General features: G+C 37.6%; 1 protein-coding gene across 3 annotated transcripts in view; it reads right to left on the reverse strand.

The window, feature by feature from the left end:
* The window catches only part of ACYP2 (acylphosphatase 2), a 278,925-nt gene that overhangs the window by 150,120 nt on the left and 105,196 nt on the right, over nt 1–23,609 (reverse strand). For all 3 annotated transcript variants that reach the window (XM_078444475.2, XM_078444474.2, XM_060606014.3), the window contains 2 exons: nt 6,515–6,531; nt 4,999–5,108 (listed from right to left, as the gene is read on the reverse strand). In XM_078444475.2, the coding sequence (XP_078300601.1) occupies nt 4,999–5,108; nt 6,515–6,531 (127 nt within the window). The remainder of the gene's footprint in view (nt 1–4,998; nt 5,109–6,514; nt 6,532–23,609) is intronic.

Consider the following 23,609-nt stretch of genomic DNA (forward strand, 5'->3'; position numbering starts at 1 on the left):
GTAAAGAAAATTTTTTAAAAGAAACCATAATCCCTCTTATAAATATAGATGCAAAAATTCTAAATAAAATATTAACAAGTAATATTCAGCTATGATTCAAAAGAATAACACTCTGTGACCAATCAGAGTTTAATTCAAGGAATGCAAAGTGAAATTCAATGTGATAAAGTACATTTAATGAAAATCAACAGCAAACTATTCTACTTGGTGAAACAAAACCATTTCAAATACAATCAGACAGGGATGCCCACTATTGCTATTATTCAACATTGTCTTGATGGGTCTGGCAAATGAAATGAAAAAAAAAAAACCACATTATTTTTTGCTAATTACAGACTTGTGTACTTAAAAAACCCAATAACTATAGTTTAACCCTCCCCCCAAAAAAACTTAGTAGAATTAATGAGAATATTTGATAAGGTAACTCTGATGTAAGATAAATATACAAAAGTCCTTAGGCTTTCCCTATTATAGCATGGGAAACAGAAATGGGAAAAATATTCCATACACAGTCATGAAAAAGGCAATAAAATATTGTTATGAAATGAATGTGTCCCTCCCACCCACCCAAATTCACATGTTGATGCCTAATCCCCAATGTGATGGTATTTGGAGGTGAGGCTTTGGGGAGATAGTTAGATCATGAGGATGAGGGCAGACACCTCATGAATGGGATTGGTGCCCTTATAACAAGAGACCAGAAAGCTGACGGGCTCTCTTTCTGCCGTATGAGGACAGAATGAGAAGTTGGTAATCTACAACCCAGCCAGGGCTCTCACCAGAATTTGACAATGCTGGCACTCTAATCTCAGACTTCCAGCCTTCAGAACTGTGAGAAATAAAGTTCTGTTGCTTATAAACCACCAAGTCTACAGGACTTTGCTACAGTAGCCCAAACTAACACAGACTTAGGAATAAAGTCAGCAAGGAAATCACAAAATCTTAATGATGATAGCCATAAAACCATACCAAAGGATAAATTTAAAAATCTGAGAAAATGAAAAGACATCCATATTCTTAGATGGGAAAATTTAATAACAGTTCTCTTAATGTCATAAAAGTGTGGAATTAAAAAGCAAGTAAAATATGGACTCCTAAAGAGAAAAGGAACATTAGGTAAAAGCTAAAAAAATCTGAATAAACTATGAACTTTAGTTAATACTAATACATCACTACTGGTTCATTAATTGTAACATAAGTATCGTACTAATATAAAATTTTAATGGGGGAAAGTGGGTGAGAAGTACATGGAAACTCTTGGTAGTATCTTCACAATTTTTCTGTAAATCTAAAACTTGTAAAAGATAAAGTTGGGGCTTTTTTAAGATTTTATTTTTAAGTAATCTCTACACCCAATGTGGGGTTCTCACATCCCTGAGATCAAGAGTTGAATGCTCCACTGACTGAGTCAGCCAGGCACCCCTAAAGTTTATTTTAAAAAGCATATTTGTAAGACAATCAGGGAAGTTTAAAAAAAAAAACAAATATAGTTTCAATTAAATGGATAAAAGTATCTTAAAGTTTAGAGAGAAAATAAATGCCCAAGAAAGCAAATAAATGAATAAAAAAAATAGTGAAGGGAAATAACCTATAAAGCCAGCATAATTAAATCAATATGGAGTATTAGTCTAGGAATAGGTAAACAGATCTATTAAGGAAAGAGAACAAAACCCAGAATCCAGAAACAGAATCCAGTTTACATGTGATTTTAATACATGATAAAAATGTATTTCAATTTGATGGGGAAAGAGCGATTATTTAAAAATAGTGCTGGCACAACTGGCTGTTACATCATGGTAGAAAATAGTCCCCAGTCTCATATTCTAAATAAAAAACAAATTCCAGATGGAATAAATGCTTAACATAATAAATAAAGCATCAAAAAGGTAGAAGGAAACCTAGGGAACAACATTTATGATCTGTTTCTTAACCAGAAAGAAAAGATAACTATATGTGAGTTTATAAAAATTAAAAACAATTCACGTCGCAAAAAAAAAAAAAAAAAACTATCATAAATAAACAAAACTAATGAATAGGCAAAGGATAGAATTGGGAAAATACTTGCAAAAGAGATCACAGATAATGAGTTAGTAATCATTACCAATATACAAAAAGCTCTTAAACATTGGCAAGAGGCAAGCAGCCCCACAGACAAATGGGTAAAGGATGTGAAAGGGAGTTAGTTCATGAGAACAAACCCACATAGCCACAAGCATGAAGATGCTCAAAATAACCAGTAATTAGAGAAATGCAAATTACAGTGAAAAAATACCATATCACTCTACACCCAATCAGATCAAAGAAAAATTAGACAGCAATAATACCAATTGCCCACAGGACGAAGAGAAAAAAATGTAAATTGTTTACAGCTGTTTTGAAAAGCAGTCTGACAAATATTTTTAAATTAATAGTACACAGATACATCAACCAACAAACTGCACTTCTGGGATTCTATCTCCCAAAAATAAAATCACCAATAAAATGTTTATTATAGCATTGCTCTTAATGGAAAAAAAAAAAAAAAAGAGAGAGAGAAACAAAATGAATTTTCAGAAATAAGGTAATAAAAAATGGTGCCCTAACACTGTCAATTATTAAGTGGCCGTTGAAAAGAATGAATTGAAGCTCTACCATCTGACTTGGACAGATTTTCTGGGATGTATTTTTGTTTTGCTTTGATTTTTTAATTTTTTTTAATGTTTATTTATTTTTGAGAGAAAGAGTGCAAGTGGGCGAGGGGCAGAGAGAAAGGGAGACACAAAATCTGAAACAGGCTCCAGGCTCCAAGCTGTCAGCACAGAGCCTGACTTGGGGCTCGAACTCACAAACTGTGAGATCATGACCTGAGCTGAAGTCCGACACTTAACGGACCGAGCCACCCAGGTGTCCCTGTTTTGTTTTGTTTTTTAATTTCAGTATAATTGACATACGGTGTTATATTAGTCTTAGGTGTACAATATAGTGATTCATCGATTCTGTACATTACTCAGTGCTCATCATGAGTGTAATCTTAATCCCCTTCACCTATTCCACCCATCCCCTTACCCGCCTCCCCTCTGGTAACCATCTGTTTGTTCTTTACAGTTAAGAGTCTGGTTTTTGGTTTGTCTCTTTTTTCTTTGTTCATTTGTTTTGTTTCTTAAATTCCACACATGAGTGAAATCATATGGTATTTGTCTTTCTCTGACTTATTTGGCCTAGCATTATACTTTCTAGGTCCATCCATGTTGTTGCAAATGGCAAGATTTCATTCTTTTTTATGGCTGAGTGATATTCCATTATATATATACAACACACTCTTTATCCATTCATCTGCCAATGGACACTGGGGCTGTTTCCATAATTTGGTTATTATAAATAATGCTGCAATAAACACAAGAGTATATATATATATATATATATTTTTTTTTTTTTTTGAATTAGTGTTTTCATTTTCTTTGGGTAAATACCCAGTAGTGGATCAGATGTATATGAGAAAGTGAATATGGAGACAAACGTGGGAGGAAACCCACCCAGTTGCCAATATAGATTACTTGTAGAACTGAGAAGGAAAAGTGGGTGTGCAGGGGTTGAAAAGGAAAATTGGGTAGCATGTATGATATGATTATATTTATGTTAAGGATATTAATCAAAAATGGCTACAACATGGATTAGGATATAACATGATAGGCATGAGAGTCAATCCTCCATGCAGCCTGCATTCTCAATACCTCATAGTCATTTGGCACTTTCTCATCCATTGAACTGTTTACAATAGAAGTCTCAGAATTTTTTCTTGTATGCTTATGTGGCAATCCTACTGATAATTATTGTTTTTCATTAACTGTTAAAATAATTTTATGAAACTAAAATTGTAGACCCCACTTTCCAAGTTGGGGTACAGTTTTACACAAACACAAAGTGTGTACTTATACATAAAGAAGTTAGGAAAAATAAGGAGTCAGTGGTTATATATTTACTGATTGATGAATGTCTATAAAATGAAAAAACTAGTTACAGAAGAATATGCATCAAGTATTCTATTTCAGTAAAAACAACAAAACCCTAAATAAATGCTTAAATAGTTTTAAGTGAAAGAGAAAGCTTCAGAAAATATTCACAAAGCCACAGGCACAGGTGCCATCAAGGGGAGGGAAGTCGAGGGGAATGGGGCAGATTACTAGCTTAATTTTTTTTTATCTTTCAGCATCTTACTACTTCACTTATTACAATAATCAAAAAAGTATTAGCCTTGAAATCTAAAAACATTAAGTAATGAGAACAAAAATAAATTGCAAACAATAAAATGAATTAAACTGGGTATGATAAGATCCATTGTGTAGATTAAACGAGAAAACCTATGTGAAGTGTTTAGCATATTGTCTAACATTGCAAATACTCAATAAATGTTAGCTCTTTTTTATTAGGAAAAAAAAAAGACTACAAAGAGTAGTGGAACTTACAAAAAAAGAAGGCTTTTGAATGTGACAGGGCACTTTTTTCTATGTTACTGAATCTGATCTCTTTTGGAATACAAGGATTCATTATCATAACCATATAGCTCACAGAATACACTTTCATCGACAGCAAAAATAAAATTACAATTACATAAATAATATACTTAATAAAAAGGAGAGGGCAGCCTTTTTGCCTTGAAGTCTACTTTAAGAACTTTAAGAACCATCCAAAGGCACTATGCTTCTTCACAACTACTTTGGATAAGAGATATGTGGGCCCAGGATGCTTCTCCCAGGTTAGAAGAGACAGAACTCAATTCAAATAGACTAGAGAGTGACACTATTGTTCTTTTTGAGGGCCTGCCCAAGTGGGAAATCCATTCCTACATGTACAAATTCCATTCCCAGATCCGAGGACATCCTTGCTAGTATGCCTAAAAACATGTGAGTTGAGTTATATCCACAAACTGAATTTGGTCCATCAATACTATTCTTACTGTCCAATGAAGCATTAAAAAAAGTTCATAAATTGCATAAATGCATTATTAGTCTTGCTACTTACATGGAGTTGACTTTCTCTTCGGGGCCTTGCACTTGGCCTGTCACAGTCCCTTTGCTGGTATTCTTCACCCAGCCAACCACTCCTATTTTCCTAGCCTCATCTTCTGTGTACTGGTTTCAGGAGAAAATATGAGAAACAAAATCCAACATCAAAAACTGACTGATAATTTTCTTTCCTAAAATATAGTCTATGCCAAAAATTGTGTAGCTGACCTACAATCATACCTCTGTTCGCAAGAATCCTCACTTAAGTGATATTTTTTAGTAAACTCCTCTTTCAGTAAAGACAAGCACATTATAAAACAATAAACTGATAGCGGGAATTACTTCAGAAAACAGTTTCCGTGATGTGTTTTGGGATCCATAAAATTCAGTTGCATAGTCCCCATGCCTACTAAAAGTGAATTACATTGTCTGGTTCCAAAAGATGATCACTCCGAGATTTTCAATCACTGAGGAAAAATACGGAGTTATGATCAATACAAAGAATTCAGTTAAAAGATTCTGATGTCTTCCATTGGCTGTGGACTTGCCACACACACGTTGTTAATTGTCTATAGATAAGTTTATTTCTCCTATTATTCTTAACAGTTTTTAAAAATTCCTTTCCTCAGTTCCAAATTCAGTTATGCTACTGGCAAATGAAAACCTAGCAACATTTTGATTTTGAACTATTTTAACTATATCATACTAAATTCTTGTAGATCTCATCTACTGGAAATTTTTAAAAACATGGTCTTCTGTTTGGAGGTCATAGTGACCAAGAATCTATACACTCTACATCCCCAATTAAATGAAGCAATACAACCCAAGATGGTTATAGCCAGAATTTATGTTGGAGCCAGTTCTGAAAATAATAATGAAAAGGGACAGAATCTGAACTGTGGGGGGAGGGACTATCTCAAAACAAGGAGACTTTACTGGTTGGGAACATGTTAGAGCCCTCAAAGGTTAAGAACAGAGAGCTAATAACCTAGTGACTGCCAGCTCAAATAGTAGGTAAAAACACATGCACATTTAACTTTTAGGAAAGGAGTATATTAACAAAATTTAAAAATGTGAAGCAATAAGGAGTCTTAACTTCTAAAAACCGAGAACCACTTCCTTATGCAACATGAGCATTTTTCATTTTGCAATTCAAGATACAGACATTTGCCTGGAGGGGGTTCTTCGATCCAGAACAAGGGGAAGATCCCATACTTTATATTCTATATACCTAACCAAAACATTTAATTTGATTATCCCAGTAGAAGTACTTTTGAAATTCATACAAAACATTAACTAAAAACAAGGCAGGCTGAAATGTTTTTAATAGACTACTTTTAAAAGACAGCTTTAATCAACAACTTCAAGCAGTAATTTGGAAGACATACAAATACTTCATTTGCTGTCAAGGATGGAGAATAAGCAGTAGGCTAGCACTAAGTAGAAAACTGCTCTATGTCTGTGAATAGAAATAACAGTAGGGAGAAAATGGCAAAAAAAAAAAAAAATAGTAAACAGACTTACTGACTTACCATTCTGAAGCAAACACCTGTATTAAAAAAAGATGAAAAGAAATGTCAGTTTGTCTACCTTTAAAAAAAGGTACATATTTCCTGACTTAATTTTTATCTAGTCCATTAAATAGTAAGTAAATGAAATGAACAAAACCTTTTACATCTGAACATATTCAGAAAGTATTTTTAAAAATCGTTTTCTTTTAAAATAAAAACGAAAAAGGAAGACTATTTTTGGAGAAAGATAGTAATATTCTGAAACCAAAGAATCATGAAATGCCACACTACATACTCATTCCATTTAAAAAAAGTAAACAAAACAAAATACTGATCACAAGGATAGTTGAGTATATTTGGCATAAATTTATACATCCTCAGCTTTTAGAATTTCTTCTTTAAGTGCAAGGACTAAATTCAAGTTAGAATGTAATAAAGACATTTCTGTTTCCATTTCAATTCCACATTCTGGAAAAGGCAAAACTACGGGGATGGGAAACTGACGAGCTGTTGCCAAGGGCTGAAGGAAGAAGGGGTGCTGTAAGGGGCAAGAAGGAACTTTCTGGGGTGAAGGCACTGCTCTGCATCTCATCTGTGGTGAGGGTTACAGATCTGTATGCATTTTTCAAAACTCATTCAACTGTACGCTAAAAAGGGTGAATGCTACTGAATTTAAATTATACCTCAACTGAAAAAAATATTTTTTAATACATTGGGAAATCATAAGCGATAGATCAAACCAATATTCAAAGAGGCCACAAGATAGTGCTTCCACCTACAGCAACTGAGCCTGCTTTAAAAGAGATAGAAGGGATCAATGGCTTAGATAATCTTATGTATTTTGTAAGCAGATTTATAATAACAGGGGGCATCACTTGTTTCCTGACAATAGCATATTGTGGTATCAAATGAAAATGAAGGAAAAGCATAGTAAAGCAATAAAGACAGGATACATCACAAATGGAATTTTTATAGGGCTATAAAACATAGTTTAAAAGATACATACAAAGTGAAGAGAAATGATGAGTGGCAAGTATTGATCTGAAGGGGAATCAGAAAGGCAATTTGTTAGATAGAGGGAGGGAAAGAGAGTAGCTTGCAGACATAAAAGGAACTGGCAGAACTTTCAAAGAGAAACTTGAGCTAAACCAGGCCATGTAGAAGAGAGGGACAAAATAGGAGAGAAAACAGGCAGCACTGGTGAAAAGTGTGCAGTTGTTTTATCCTAAGCATGAGCAGATCCCAAAAGACGCTGACCAAGAAGACTTGAAGGTTTTGGTCCAGGCTGTGTTGAGGATATTCCTCCGAGGTCCTTCTCAGTGAGCAACCCCCACCAATGTCAGCATTATGAAAAGAAAGCCAGGCAACTGAAGTAACCAGAAATGGAAAACATCTGGCCCGGCTCTTTGTTATTCAAAGAGTATTCCAATGCCCTGCAGCGCCAGCAGAACCTGAGTTTTTTAGACAATCAAATCTCAGGCCCCTCCCCAGACCTACAGAAACAGAAGCTCTGCAGGTGGAGTCCAAGAATCTGGTTTTAACATGCTCTCCAGGTGATTCTCATGCCCACTAAAGTTTAGAACCGATGGTTGGCATACCTCAAAGAAAGGCCTGGGAAAGGTTTGAAAAGAATTTTTATTTCCGATCAAGAATTGCATCATAAAGGGGAAAAGTCTCATAGGGTCCTGCAGATCAGATGCATTTCCCAGTGACGCTGTTCATGTTGGTAATAAATCATGACCTTGCAAAGCAATGTTGCTTCACCTATCTTACAAGTCAGCAGCACTACATGAAAGAAGCTACAGACAATGAAAAGGCAAAAACACCTCCCCTGGTGTCAGAGCGGCCCAGGTCTCCTTAGACTGTCACTTAGCTAAATATCCAAAAACATGTCATTGCACTCCCTTTACAAATTATTTCTAGCCCCAAACTTCACTTAAGACTCACTAAAATAACAATAATAATAATAATAGTTCTGATTCAACTGTTTCTAGAAAAATGGGTAATGGTGTTTTCATGCCCTAGTCCAAATTATCATAATCTCTCAACAGCCCCCTTAACTAGCCTCTGTGCTTCTAGTTCTGCTGTCCTACAGTCTAGTCTCTATAAAACACCTAAGGTGATTGTCTTAAGTAAAGTCAAATCACTTTCATCCCCAGCTTAAAACCCTGTACTGACTCCCCATTACACTCAACATAAAAGGTATCCTGGTTGCCACAGCCTCCAGACTCCCTCTGATGAGTCTGTCTACCTCTTATTTTAGGACTCCTTTCGTGGCACACTCCATTTCAGCCGAATTTGCCTCCTTTGTGCTCCTCAACATGCCAAACATATTCCTGCCTCACAGTCTTTGCGTGCATCATTCCCTCTGCCTAAAATGCTCTTTCCTCTGATCTTCTCACTATTCAAGTCTCTGCACAGATATCATCTCCTTAGAAATATGTCCCCTGACCAATTCACCTAAAACAGCAATGCACCCCATGTTTCCTGTATAGGCATAGTACTGATTACATATGACATTACAATGCATTTATTTGCTTTTTTAAAAATTTCCTGAGGCGCCTGCGTGGCTCAGTCGGTTAAGCGTCCGACTTCGGCTCAGGTCATGATCTCACGGTCTGTGGGTTCGAGTCCCGCGTTGGGCTCTGTGCTGACGGCTCAGAGCCTGGAGCCTGTTTCAGATTCTGTGTCTCCCTCTCTCTCTGACCCTCCCCCGTTCATGCTCTGTCTCTCTCTGTCTCAAAAATAAATAAACATTTAAAAAAAATTTAAAAAAAAAAATTTCCTGTCTTCACTGTAAGTTCTGTTCTGTCTTGTTCACCACTGTGTTCCCAGAACCTAGACCAGGACTTGGCACATAGTTGTTGAATAAATGAATGAAAGACAAACCAGCTGATACATACTTAAGTGAAATATTTAACTCTCCTGTAATAATTTGCTATTAATATTGCAAATACACATATCAGCATATTGATTAGACTTTATTTCAAAGTGATGATAAATTTACTGCATTCCAGAGTTGAAAAGAATTTCAAGAATTCTGTGTTGATTCTAGCAGAACATTACCTAAATGATAATACATAGCGCTGTGAAAATTAGTAATGGGAAATTTCACTAAAATGGATTCAGGAGGTTTCAGCAGGGGGAGCTCTCATGCCCTACCACTGGTAGTCATTTGCAGACCCAACAGGAAAGGAGAGACTTGACCTTACAGGTACTGGACCATGCAAGTGGATACTACTTTACTACTCCAGCCCAAGAAAGAAACATTTCCTCAGCACCACCCCTGTCCCATCCAGGGCAACAGCTCAGCCAATGAGAAGCACCATAGTTGTAGCTCCCAGTTTACCCTAGTGGACTTTCTGTTTAACAGCTTTCCCAACGTACCCATTTTCTCCTTAAAAAAATCATGTGTTCCTTTGTTGCCCAGGCTCATCTAAGGTTGTGACCCAGCTTGTTTGTCCTGACTTATAATTCTCTTTTATTCCTAAATAAATCCATTTTTGCTGGCAAAATAACTGGCAGTTTTAAAGTTAACATTACCTGTATACATACATAGTATATATGATACAAAGGATAGCGAGAAGCCACTAGATAATGCCTAGGTTGACCAAAAAAAAAAAAAAACAAAAAAAACAAAAAACGAATACAACCACAAGAATGGAAAAGAAAGAAAATTTGGTCATCTTATAGAACTTAGAGGATTTGAGATGGGAGACTGGAGGAAGATCTGGTGGTGATTTTTTTTTATATTTCTATTTTTTAAAAATTTCCTTAATGTTTATTTATTTTTGAGAGAGAGAGAGAGAGCACACGTGCGCGTGCAGGAGGTGGGGAGGGGCAGAGAAAGAGGGAGACACAGAATCTGAAGCAGGCTCCAGGCTCTGAGCTGTCAGCACAGAGCCTGATGGGGGTTCAAACCCAAGAGCTGTGAGATCATGACCTGAGCCGAAGTCAAACCCTTAGCCAACTGAGCCATCTAGGTGCACTGCTGGTAGTATTTTTAACTGTGAGTGATAAGGGCACACACGTATTTATTGAACAAATCCTAAAATGCTAGAACTAAAGAACTGCCATTTAAGTGTAAGAGACATAACTTTAGGCTAAGTTCATATTGCTTCACAAACTGGGTCAAAAATGGAAGTGTTGCCCATTACTTTAGGCAGTGACAGATGGACAAAAAAAAAAAAAAAAAAAAAACCATAAGACTGAAATAAATCTTTCATGTGTGAAAGATTTAATGTGTACTTAACAGAAATTTAGCTTGTCTTGGTTTCTGATCTAATGTTTTGAGGTTGAAACCATGGAGATCAAAGACTCTGTAATATGTCCTTCTGTGTCCCTACTTGGGAAAGAATACAGAATGTAATAATTATTCGGTTAAATTTATTTAATATATGAACATCTGTGGCAGACACTGCCAGCTGCTTACACAAAATCCATCTTTCTCTTCTACCTTTCTAACAGACTCTGATTTTACTTGGGGCAGCAACATGCCTTTCTGTATTTCCCATCTTCCTTGAAAGAGGAGTGGCCCTGAGATGTGAGACAGATTGCTGCTTGAGGATTTCAGGAAAGCTCATTGACAGGACTGACTCAGCCAGGGGTTTTGCCCGTATAGCCTTTCCTCTCTCTTCCTGACTGTAGAATGAATATCATGATGGAGCTATAGCAGCCTTCTTGAAACCATGAGGGAAAGGACAAGGACATTATAGTGGCCTTGACCCTGACCCGGCCCCTGAGGGAAGGGACAGGTGAGGAATGGGGAACTACTGATAAAGGGAATTATGAGAGAGGGATCCTTTTTTGGGGTGGCAGAAATGTTCTGGAACTAGATAGTGGTGATGGGTACAAAAATATTCAGACTATTGGAAAAATCACTGTATATTTAGTATGCTATGAACACTTTAAAAGGGTGAATTTAATATTATGTGAATTATATCTCAATCTGTCTCTATCCGTAGAACAAGAGCAGTCATTCGCCAACTCTGGTCACCATACAACATCCCTGACTCTACCTATCACTCCACAACAAAACGCTCTGGGGAACAGATCATCTTGACATACTGCAGCCAGAACTCTGGTTGAGCTCTCTCCAGATTTGATGACCTGTGTCTAGAGGAGAAAGCTTCTTCACCCCTGTAATAGCTCCTTCTTTGAGAAGGAATATCTATTAGTGTGACACTCCTGACCATTCTACCCTGTCCCTACTCCTCACACACAGACTTATCTAAGTGTTACATTTGGAAGAAGAAACAAGCATTGCCCAGGTGCTTTCTCTTCTTCCTTCTCTAGGGAGTACATTACGCTTGGGGATCATCACTTCTGCTTTGCTTGTCAGGGGAGCCCTGCCTATGCCTGGGTGAGTGTGTTTAATTCTGCAGAAAAGATTATTACAAAGTCCACTTACCTGAAGATTTCTGCTTTACTCTCTGTCTTAATTGTCAACAACTCACATAATGAAGAGAGGTGTTATCCAATGGGCCCCTTAACCATAACCCTCCTTTTAAAGGCTTACAAGGAATGTGCATCAAGAGGTGGCAGGACATCCAACCCATTAACTTTGTGAAGCAGTGAACCATGCGAGAATTAACCATTCAAACCTCCATAATCCACTTTGAATTTCCTCAGAATCTTTCTGAGTCCTGATCCCTGGTTTGAAGCACGCTGTGCAACAGAGGGAGGTCCATAAAGAAAGAAAAAGCCAATGCGGAGATAGATTTTCTGCAGTTTTACAGCACTAGCTGGAACACAGCACTCTTGGGACAGGGCCTGTGTTGGAAGAGATGCTTCTATGGGCTCCCATGGCCTCTCTGCACCCCTTCCACCTCACTTGTTAAAGAGAAGGGAAGCTGATATGACACATGCAGCATTTTTTTGTTGTTGTTTTGTTTTGTTTTGTTTTGTTTTGTTTTGTTTTGTTTCAGACACACTGCTCTGGAAACTGGGACAGACATCAGCCCCTTCGGTTATGAAAGACTCCAAACACAATATGCTGCTGAGTCGAGGCTCGATTGGCTGTGATGACGGTGGAAAGATGTGTCAGTGAGAAACTCTGAGGTTAATATTTGCAAAGTGAATCTTACTTTAAATTCACAAAGACACACTGCTATTTAAAGAAACCATGATGAATTTTAAGCATCAGCATCCTTTCATGTAAAATCAAATTTTCATATTGTAACGTACCCCTTCATCCTGGGATATGACTGCATGTGTCAATTTTAAATGCAGGAAGTCATCCAGTCACTACCTTACAAAGCAGCCCTTACTGATGTTAAACATCTTTATTTTTCAGAAAGACCTTCCTTTAACCTTTCACCTTCCATCCAGGGTTTGTCCCCTGGAGCCACACACCATGGCATCTTTCACATTGTTGAAATAGCTGTCACACTACTGTTTCTTCTGCAGGCCAACTATCCCCAAGCACTTCAATTTAATTGAAGACACTTTTGAAGTCCTGGCCATAAGCACAGCCATAGGGGCTATAAAAACAAGCCACCAGCTTGACCTTGAAAATACTATCCTTTTTGATTAGTGAGAGGCACAGATATGTGTACACAAATAAGTGTAGTTGGAAGCAGAATGGATTAAAGAGAAGTAAAAACAAGAAGTAGAACGGGACTATAAATGAAATGCTATAGGAAGAAAGATGAGCAAGGGAATTAGAGTTAACCATATTTATGTTTCTTGGCTTTAGGGACTCAAATTTTCAACCTCTAGGACACAACTTCTTCCTGTCTACATAAGGAAAAATGTGTACATCCAAATCATGTGGTGTCTGGCAAAACTATGTAATAACCCATTCCAATTTTTATGTTAAGCAATCTTAAAGAAAATTACGTATTTCTGTAGTTATATAAGCTACTCCTATTCTAAATCTGCGTTAATATTGTCAAAAATAAACTGTTGAACTTCTAAAGCACAGGTAAACCAACAGATTGCCACAATCCATTTCTACGACTGTCATTAGTGTTCACCAAAGAGCTGGTAAAGCCTCTATACACAGCTTAATCAATTTCCCTCCCAAGTTTTCAGATTATGTTACAGTTTCAGATATAACTGTAATTAAAGATTTATAGCAACATTTTAAACCATGCCATAGTTACAAATGCTCTAAAAACAGTCCCCTGCTCCCCATCTCTGCTTCCATAGCTCCCACTGCAACAGAAATTGGTGGCAAAAAAAAAAAAAAAAAGAGCTTCTTGAGACATGGAGATTAAAAAGTAGAGGATGGGAAGGGAGCAGGGAAAAGTAGCTTAACAGTGGAGAAACCTGACAAACACTTATCTCAGCCAGGTGATGGAGGCTGAGATACATACATAAATAGTAGGCACCCTTGATATGGTGTGATGAAAATGGCACTTGACCTCTGGTCTTCCACTCATCCATAACCCCAGTCTTATTATGAGAAAAATACCAGACACATTGTACTGGGGAGCTCCCTACAAAGTACCTAACCCCAAAGTACACCTCAAGACTGCCAAAATCACTGAAAACAAGGCAAGTCTATGAAACTGTCAAAGCTTAAAGAAATCTATGGAGACAAGATAACTAAATGTAAAATGATATCCTGAATGAATCCTGGAACAGAAAGAAGACGTTAGGTAAAACTTTAAAAATCTGAAGAAAATATAGGCTTTAGTTAATAATGATGTACCAATATTGGTTCACCAGTTGTGACAAATGTACCATACTAATATAAGATGTTAATTAAAGAAACTGAGGAGCACCTAGGTGACTCAGTTGTTAAGTGCCCAACTTTCGCTCAGGACATGATCTCACAATTCGTGAGTTTGAGGCCACATCATGCTCGCTGCTGTCAGCATCAAGCCTGCTTTGGATCCTCTGTCTCCCTCTCTCTGCCCTTCCTTGTGCAGTCTCTCTCTCTCTCTCTCTCTCTCTCTCTCTCTCAAAAATAAATAAACAGGGGCACCTGGGTGGCTCAGTCAGTTGGGCATCCGACTTCAGCTCAGGTAATGACCTCGTGGTCTGTGGGTTCAGGCCCCACATCAGTCTCTGTGCTGACAGCTCAGAGCCTGGAGCCTGCTTCGGATTCTGTGTCTTCCTCTCTCTCTGACCCTCCCCCGTTCATGCTCTGTCTCTCTCTGTCTCAAAAATAAATAAACATTTTAAAAAAATTAAAAATAAATAAATAAACAAACAAACATTTGAGGGGCCAAGATGGCAGAGCAGCATGGAAGCTTTTTTTTGGCCTCTCTTGTCCCTGAAATGCAGCTATAAACAAACAAACATTTGAGGGGCCAAGATGGCAGAGCAGCATGGAAGCTTTTTTTTGGCCTCTCTTGTCCCTGAAATGCAGCTAGATCAAAACTAAACCATCTTTCACACCTAGAAAACTGATTTGAGGATTCACACAACAATCTGTACAACTAGAACCACAGAACTTGGCAGATATGTGGTGTGAAGAGGTGAACTGGGGGAGAGAGAAGCCACAGAGGGTAGGGAGCTGTTTTTGCTTGCAGAAAGAGGACAGAGACAGTGGGAGAGTACAGGAAAAGCATTCCCTCTCAAAGCAGCTGGAGAGAAAGAGAAAGAGTGGAAACAACAGCAAGAGACTGAACAAGAAAGGGAGAAAGGAAAAAGAGGGTTTAAATGCCTTTAAGACTCTATAAACAGGGGAGCACAGAGTCTGAAACTCTGCAGCTCACTACCTGGTGGAGCTCCAGTGGGAAGGGCGAATCCCCAGGAGCAGACAGTGAGGTCCTCAGAGTCCTCAGGGCACAAGGGGAGAGGCAGTTCCTCCACTGGGAGAACATTTGGTAGAGGCTGTGGGGCCTCCCCACAGGCAAAGTTCCCAGTGGACCCTGGAGAACAGCCATGTTCACTGGTGTTGGAACAAGGACATTAAGGGTGAAGCCTGGTGCCAGATGTGTGTTGTGATTTACCATAATCCCTGAAAATGCTGCTGCTGCACGATCATGTGAACTTTTTCTGGGGCACACTGGCACCCAGCTTCAGTCTCTGAGCATCTATAGCAGCATGGTCTCACAAATGTACCAGAGTGCAGGCTGGGACACAGCCATTGCTCAGCAAGACCCTTCCCCAGGGGGTCTGAGAAGGTCAAAGGTGCAGTGCCCTCAGAAGTGAGGAGTTGGGAAACACAGCCCCATCTGAGGTAAAACTTTGGAGGGAGGTACCACCTGGCAGGCTGATGGCTTGGTAAAGGACAATGTAGAAGCAGGGAGTGGACAGAAGCTGGAGACAAAGGAAGGGTGCTTGATTGCCAGCCCCTGAGAGCACAGAGTTCTGATACTAGAGACTGAGTAGCTGGGTGACACCATTTTCACCCCTCCTGTGCATGCGTATGCATGCCTACATGGGCCACAATGATCCACCCCAGTAAACTAAGCAGTGCCATCTAGTGGGGGATGGAGCCATTATACCAAGCCCTATATAACTTGGCCAACTGCACTCTAGAGGAACACCACAAGTCTCTCCACCTGCTTAGTTTACAGACTATAAACGGCTTCATAGCTTGACTTCTAGGGGAAACTGGGTATAATTTCAATCATATTTCATTCTGTTTGCTCGTTCATCTATTCAGTTTTTTTCTTTTCTTATTCTTGAATAAAGAGAAAAATTTTATTTTTATTTTGTTTTTATAAAAAGGATTTTTAATTTTTTCTACTATATTTTTTACTTCTTTGTAAATTTTTTAAATTCTATTTTACTTTCATCACTTCATTTTATTCTATATTGTTGTATTCATTTCTTTTATTTTCAAATGTTTTCCTTTTTTTTCCTTTTCTTTTCTTTCCCATTTTTCCTATGAAGCTTCTTTCAACAACCAGACCAAAACACACCTAAAATCTAGCATCCAGTATTTGATTTTTTTGTGTGCTGTTTTTAGTTTTTTAATTTTTATTTTTTTTCTTTTATTAATTCTTTCTCTTCCTTCAAAATGAAGAAACAAAGGAATTCACCCAAAAGAAAGAACAGGAAGAAGTGACAGCCAGGGACTTAATCAACACAGATACAAGCAAAATGTCTGAACCAGAATTTAGAATCACGGTAATAAGAATAATAGCTGGGGGGCAGAAGGGGGGCATCTGGGTGGCTCAGTCGGTTAAGCATCTGACTTTGGCTCAGGTCATGATCTCACGGTTCTTGAGTTTGAGCCCCACATCGGGCTCTATGCTGACAGCTTAGAGCCTGGAGTCTGTTTCAGATTCTGTATCTCCCTCTCTCTCTGCCCCTCCCCTGCTCACACACACACACACACACACACACACACTCTCTCTCTCTCTCTCTCTCTCTCTCTCAAAAATAAATAAATAAATAAACATTAAAAAAAATTTTTAAAATAATAATAGCTGGGGTTGAAAGAAAAGCATAGAATCCCTTTCTGTGGAGATAAAAGAAATAAAATCTAGTCAGGATGAAATTAAAAATGCTATCACTGAGATGCAATCTTGAATGGATGCCATGGTGGCAAGGATGGATGAAGGAGAGCAGCGAATCCGTGATAGAGAAAACAAACTTATGGAGAATAATGAAGCAGAAAAAAAGAGGGAAAGTAAGGCAAAAAAGCATGATATAAGAATTAGAGAACTCAGTGACTCATTAAAAAGGAATAACATCCTAATTATAAGGGTCCCAGAAGAGGAAGAGAGAAAAAGGAGTAGAAAGTTTATGTGAACAAGTCATAGTGGAAAACTTTCCTAACCTGGGGAAAGACGTGAACATCAAAATCCAGGAAGCACAAAGAACTCCCATTAGATTCAACAAAAAACCAACCATCAAAAAGGCATATCATAGTCAAATTCACAAAATACTCAGTCAAGGAAAGAATCATGAAAGCAGCAAGGGAAAAAAAAAGTCCTTAACCTACAAGGAAAGACAGATCAAGTTTGAAGCAAACCTATCCACAGAAACTTGGCAGGCCAGAAGGGAGTGGCAGGATATATCCAATGTGCTGAATCAGAAAAATATGCAGCCAAGAATTCTTTATCCAGCAAGGCTATCGTGCAAAATAGAAGGAGAGACAAAGAGTTTCCCAGACAAACAAAAACTAAAGGAGTTCGTGACCACTAAACCAGCCCTGCAAGCATTTTAAGGAGGGACCTCTGAGGGGAGAAAAGATGGGGAAAAAAAAGACCAAAAGCAACAAACACTAGAAAGGACCAGAGACCACCACCAGAAACTCCAACTCTACAGGGAACATCATGGCAATAAATTCATATCTTTCAGTACTCACTTTAAACATCAATGGACTAAACACTCCAATCAAAAGACACAGGGTAACAGAATAGATAAGAAAACAAGATCCATCTATATGCTGTTTACAAGAGACCCATTTTACACCTACAGATACATGCAGATTGAAAGTAAGGAGATGGAGAACCATCTATGATGCTAATGGCCACCAAAAGAAACCTGAAGTAGCCATACTTATATCAGACAATCTAGATTTTAAAATAAAGACTGTAACAAGAGAGGAAGAAGGTCATCATATCATAATTAAGGGGTCTATCCACCAAGATCTAATAGTTGTAAACATTTACGCCCCCAACATGGAAGAACCCAACTAATCACAAACATACAGAAACTTTTTGATGATAATACCATAATAGTAGGGGACTTCAACACCCCACTTACAGTAATGGACAGATCATCTAAACAGAAAATCAACAAGGAAACAATGGCTTTGAATTACACACTGTACCAGATGAACTTAACAGATATATTCAGGACATTTCACCCTAAAGCAGAATACACATTCATCTTGAGTGCACAAGGAACATTCTCCAGAATAGATCACATATTGGGGCACAAATCAGCCCTCAACAAGCACAAAAAGATCAAGATCATACCATGCATATTTTCAGACTACAACACTATGAAACTTGAAATCAACCACACAAAAAAAATTTGGAAAGACAACAAATACTTGAAGACTAAAGAACATTCTGCTAAAGAATGAATGGGCTAACCAAGAAGATAAAGAGAAAATTAAAAAGTACAAGGAAGGGGCGCCTGGGTGGCTCGGTCGGTTAAGCGGCCGACTTTGGCTCAGGTCATGATCTCGCGGTCCGTGAGTTCGAGCCCCGCGTCAGGCTCTGTGCTGACTGCTCAGAGCCTGGAGCCTGTTTCAGATTCTGTGTCTCTCTCTCTGCCCCTCCCCTGTTCATGCTCTGTCTCTCTCTGTCTCAAAAATAAATAAACGTTAAGAAAAATTAAAAAAAAAAAAAAAGTAACAGGAAGCCAATGAAAATGATAACACCACAGCCCAAAACCTCAGGAACACAGCAAAGGTGGCCAAAAGAGGGAAGTATACAGCAATCCAAGCTTTCCTAAAGAAGGAAGAAAGGTATCAGATACACAACCTAATCTTACATCTTAAAGAGCTGGAAAAAGAACAGCAAATAAGACCCAAAACCATCAAAAGATGGGAAATAATAAAGAATAAAACAAAAATCAATGCTATCGACACCAAAATAAAAACAGTAGAATGGATCAATGAAACCAGGAGCTGGTTCTTTGAAAAAATTAACAAAATTGATAACTTAGCTAGTTTGATCAAAAAGAAAAAGGAAAGGACCCAAATAAATAAAATCAAGAATGAAACAGGAGGGGCACCTGGGTGGCTCAGTCAGTTAAGCATCCGACTTCAGTTCAGGTCATGATCTCATAGTCTGTGAGTTCAAGCCCCACGTCAGGCTCTATGCTGACGGCTTGGAGCCTACTTCCAATTCTGTGTCTCCCTCTCTCTGCCCCTCACCCACTCACACCTCTGTCTCTCTCATTCTCTCAAAAGTAAATAAACATTAAAATAATTTGTTTAATAAATAAATAATGAAAGAGAGATCATAACCAACACAGCAGAAATACAACCAATAATATGAGAATATTGTAAGCAATTATACACCAATAAATTGGGCAATCTGGAAGAAATGGACAAATTCCTAGAAACATATACACTACCAAAACTTAAACAAGAAGAAATAGAAAATTTGAACAGACCCATAACCAGTAAATAAATCAAATTAATAACCAAATATCTCCCAAAAAATAAGAGTCCAGGGCCAGATGGCTTTCCAGGGAAATTCTACCAAACATTTAAAGAAAAGTTAACACCTATTCTTTTGAAGCTGTTCCAAAAAACAGAAATGGAAGGAAAACTTCCAAACTCATTCATAAGCCAGCTTCATAAGCCAGCATTACCTTGATTCCAAGACCAGACAAAGACCCCACTACAAAGCAGAACTATATACCAATTTTCCTGATGAACACGGATGCAAAAATCCTCAACAAGATACTAGCCAACTGGATCCAATTAGACATTAAAAGAATTACTCACCATGACCAAGTGGGATTTATACCTGGGATGCAGGGCTGGTTCAATATCCACAAAACAATAATGTGATACAACACATCAATAAAAGAAAGGACAAGAACCATATGATCCTCTCAATAGATGCAGAGAAAGCATTTGACAAAATATAGCATCTTTCTTGATAAAAACCCTCAAGAAAGTAGTGATAGAAGGATCATAACTCAAGATGATAAAAGCCATATATGAAAGACCCACTACTAATATCATCCTCAATGGGGAAAACTGAAAGCTTTCCCCCTAAGGTCAGGAACACGACAGGGATGTCCACTGTCGCCATTGTTATTCAACATAGTGTTGGAAGTCCTAGCCTCAAAAATCAGATAACACAAGAAATAAAAGGCATCCAAATTGGCAAGGAGGAAGTCAAACTTTCACTCTTCACAGATGACATGAAACTCTATATGGAAAACCCTAAAATTCCACCAAAAAACTGCTCGAACTGATTCATGAATTCACCAAAGTCATAGGATATAAAATCAATGTACAGAAATAGGTTGCATTCCTATACACCAATAATGAAGCAACAGAAAGAGAAATCAAGGAATTGATCCCATTTACCACTGCACCAAAAATCATAAAATACCTAAGAATAAACCTATCCAAAGAGGTGAAAAATCTATACACTGAAAACTATGGAAAGTTTATGAAAGAAATTGAAGAAGACATTAAAAAAATGGAAAAACATTCCATGCTCATGGATTGGAAGGACAAATATTATTAAAATAATACTACCCAAAGCAATCTACATATTCAATGCAATCCCTAACAAAATAATACCAGCATTCTTCAGAGAGCTAGAACAAACAATCCTAAAATTTGTATGGAACCAGAAAACACCATGAACACCCAAGAACCTTGAGAAAGAAATACAAGCTGGAGGCATCAAAATCCTGAACTTCAAGATGTAATACAAAGCTGTAATCATCAAGACAGTATGGTACTGGCACAAAAACAGACACTCAGATCAATAGAACAGAATAGAGAACCCAGAAAAGGACCCACAAATATATGGCCAACTAATCTTTGACAAAGCAGGAAAGAATATCCAATGGAATAAAGATAGTCTCTTCAGTAAGTGGTGCTGGGAAAACTGGACAGCAACATGCAGAAAAGTAAACCTGAATCACTTTCTTACACCATACACAAAAATAAACTCAAAATGGATGAAAGACCTCAATGTAAGACAGGAAGCCCAAAATCCTAGAGAAGAAAGCAGACAAAAACCTCTTTGACCTCAGCTGCAGCAACTTCTTACTCAACAAATCTCCAGAGGCAAGGGAAACAAAAGCAAAAATGAACTATTGGGACCTCATCAAAATACAAAGCTTCTGCACAGTGAAGGAAACAATCAGCAAAACTAAAAGGCAACCAACGCAATGGGAGAAGACAATCAATCTTCTGACTTATCTGACATATCAGATAAAGGGTTAGTATCCAAAATCTATAAAGAATTTATCAAACTCAACACCCAAAAAACAAATAATCCAGTGAAGAAATGGGCAAAAGACATGAATAGACACTTCTCCAAAGAAGACATCCAGATGGCCAAGTGACACATGAAAAAAATGCTCAATATCACTCATCGGCAGGCAAATACAAATCAAAACCACAATGAGACACCATCGCACACCTGTCAGAACAGCTAACATTAACAACTCAGGCAAGAACAGATGTTGGCGAGGATGTGAGAAAGAGGATCTCTTTTGCATTGTTGGGAATGCAAGCTGGTGCAGCCACTCTGAAAAACAGTATGGAGGTTCCTCAAAAAACTAAAAATAGAACTACCCTACACCCAGGAATTGCACTACTAGGTATTTATCCAAGGAATACAGGTGTGCCGTTTCAAATGTTGATAGCAGTGCTATTGACAATAGTATGTAAAGAGCCCAAATGTCCATCAAAAGATGAATGGATAAAGAAGATGTGGGATGTGTGTGTGTGTGCGTGCACACACATATATATACATATTTACATATGCGCATGCTCACACACACATACACACACACACACAGAGGAATATTACTCAGCAATCAAAAAGAATGAAAACTTGTCATTTGCAACTGCATGGATGGAACTAGAGGGTATTATGCTAAGTGAAATTAGTCAGAGAAAGACAAATATTATGACTTCACTCATATGTGGAATTTAAGATACAAAACAGATGAACCTAAGGGACAAGAAGCAAAAATAATATAAAAACAGGGAGGGCGACAAAACATAAGAGACTCTTAAATACAGAGAACAAACTGATGGTTGCTGTAAGGCTTGTGGGTGGAGAGATGGGTTAAATGGGTAAGGGGCATTAGGGAGGACATTTGCTGGGATGAGCACTGGCCATTATACATAGGGGATGGATCACTGGAATCTACTCCTGAAATCATTATTGCACTATATGCTAACTAACTTGGATGTAAATTAAAAATAAAAAATAACAATAAATTTAAAATTAAAATTTTAAAAATTTAAAAATTAATAAAATAAATAAATAATAAATAAACATTTTAGAAAGGAAGGAAGGAACAAAGGAAGTAACTGAATCCCTATAGTATCTTCTAACTTATCTATAAATTTCAAACTATTCTAAAACAAAAGATTTATTTTTAAAAAAGGTAGAGGAAGAGAAGCAGCAATGGAAAGCAACAGCACCCAAAGGCTCTATATGTAGACTTTGCAGATCCACCTGAGAAGTGAATCCACTATTGGTAATAATATCTCTATGAGTGTATTTTCCTGAATTTCAAACAACCAAGTTATAAACTAATTCTTAGAATATGATGTTTGTAAATTTTGCTGTATTTGAGAATAAGGCAGAACACCTTTGACCTCTAGAATGTTTTGAGTGCCTTTTGTCACCAAGTTAAATTCAAACTTTTTTTATTGTTTATTTATTTTGAGAGAGAGATAGTGTGGGGGAGGAGCAGAGAGAGAGGGAGAGAGAGAGAGAGAGAGAGGGAGAGAGGGAGAGAGAGAGAGAATTACAGGCACTGACAGCATAGAGCCCGATGCACGGCTCAAACCCATCAACCACAAGATCATGACCTGAGCCGAAATCAAGAGTTGGACACTTAAACAACTGAGCCACCCAGGTGCTCCTTAAATTCAAACATTCTGAACAGGCATATAACAAACCTTGATTTTCATTGGAAAATATTTTCTGTCCATAAACTCCATTAAGCCAGTTTAATTCATTGATCAATTTTCCATCAGGACAGGATAATTAAATCATTTTCCATATTTTCCATATTCATTTTGATATCATTGAAACCATCTTCATTGGGAATATTTTCCATTTAAGTATTTTACTGACAATTTTATTTATCAATCTAAATTGTGTCCATATAAAATGTTCCCAATCATTGCTTCTTCCATTGTAAATTTATTTTTATAGCTATTATTTCCAGCAAGTCAGCTTTCACTAAGATTTTATTATTCCATACTTTTAAATTAAAATTTAATCTTAAAATGTTTCCTTTAGGGGCACCTGGGTGGCTCAGTTGGTTAAGTGTCCGACTTCAGCTCAGGTCATGATCTTGCAGTCTGTGAGTTCAAGCTTCGTGTCGGGCTCTGTGCTGACAGCTCAGAGCCTGGAGCCTGCCTCAGATTCTGTGTCTCCCTCTCACTCTGCCCCTCCCCTGCCCACACTCTGTCTCTCTCTCTCTCTCTCAAAAATAAATAAACATTTAAAAAAATAATAAAATGTTTCCTCTAATTATTATCCATTTTATATTAAAATTAAATTTTGTTTTTATTATTATCAAT

Source organism: Panthera onca, chromosome A3 (genome assembly GCF_046562875.1).
Source record: "Panthera onca isolate mPanOnc1 chromosome A3, mPanOnc1 haplotype 2, whole genome shotgun sequence".
NCBI classification, from domain to species: Eukaryota; Metazoa; Chordata; class Mammalia; order Carnivora; family Felidae; genus Panthera; species Panthera onca.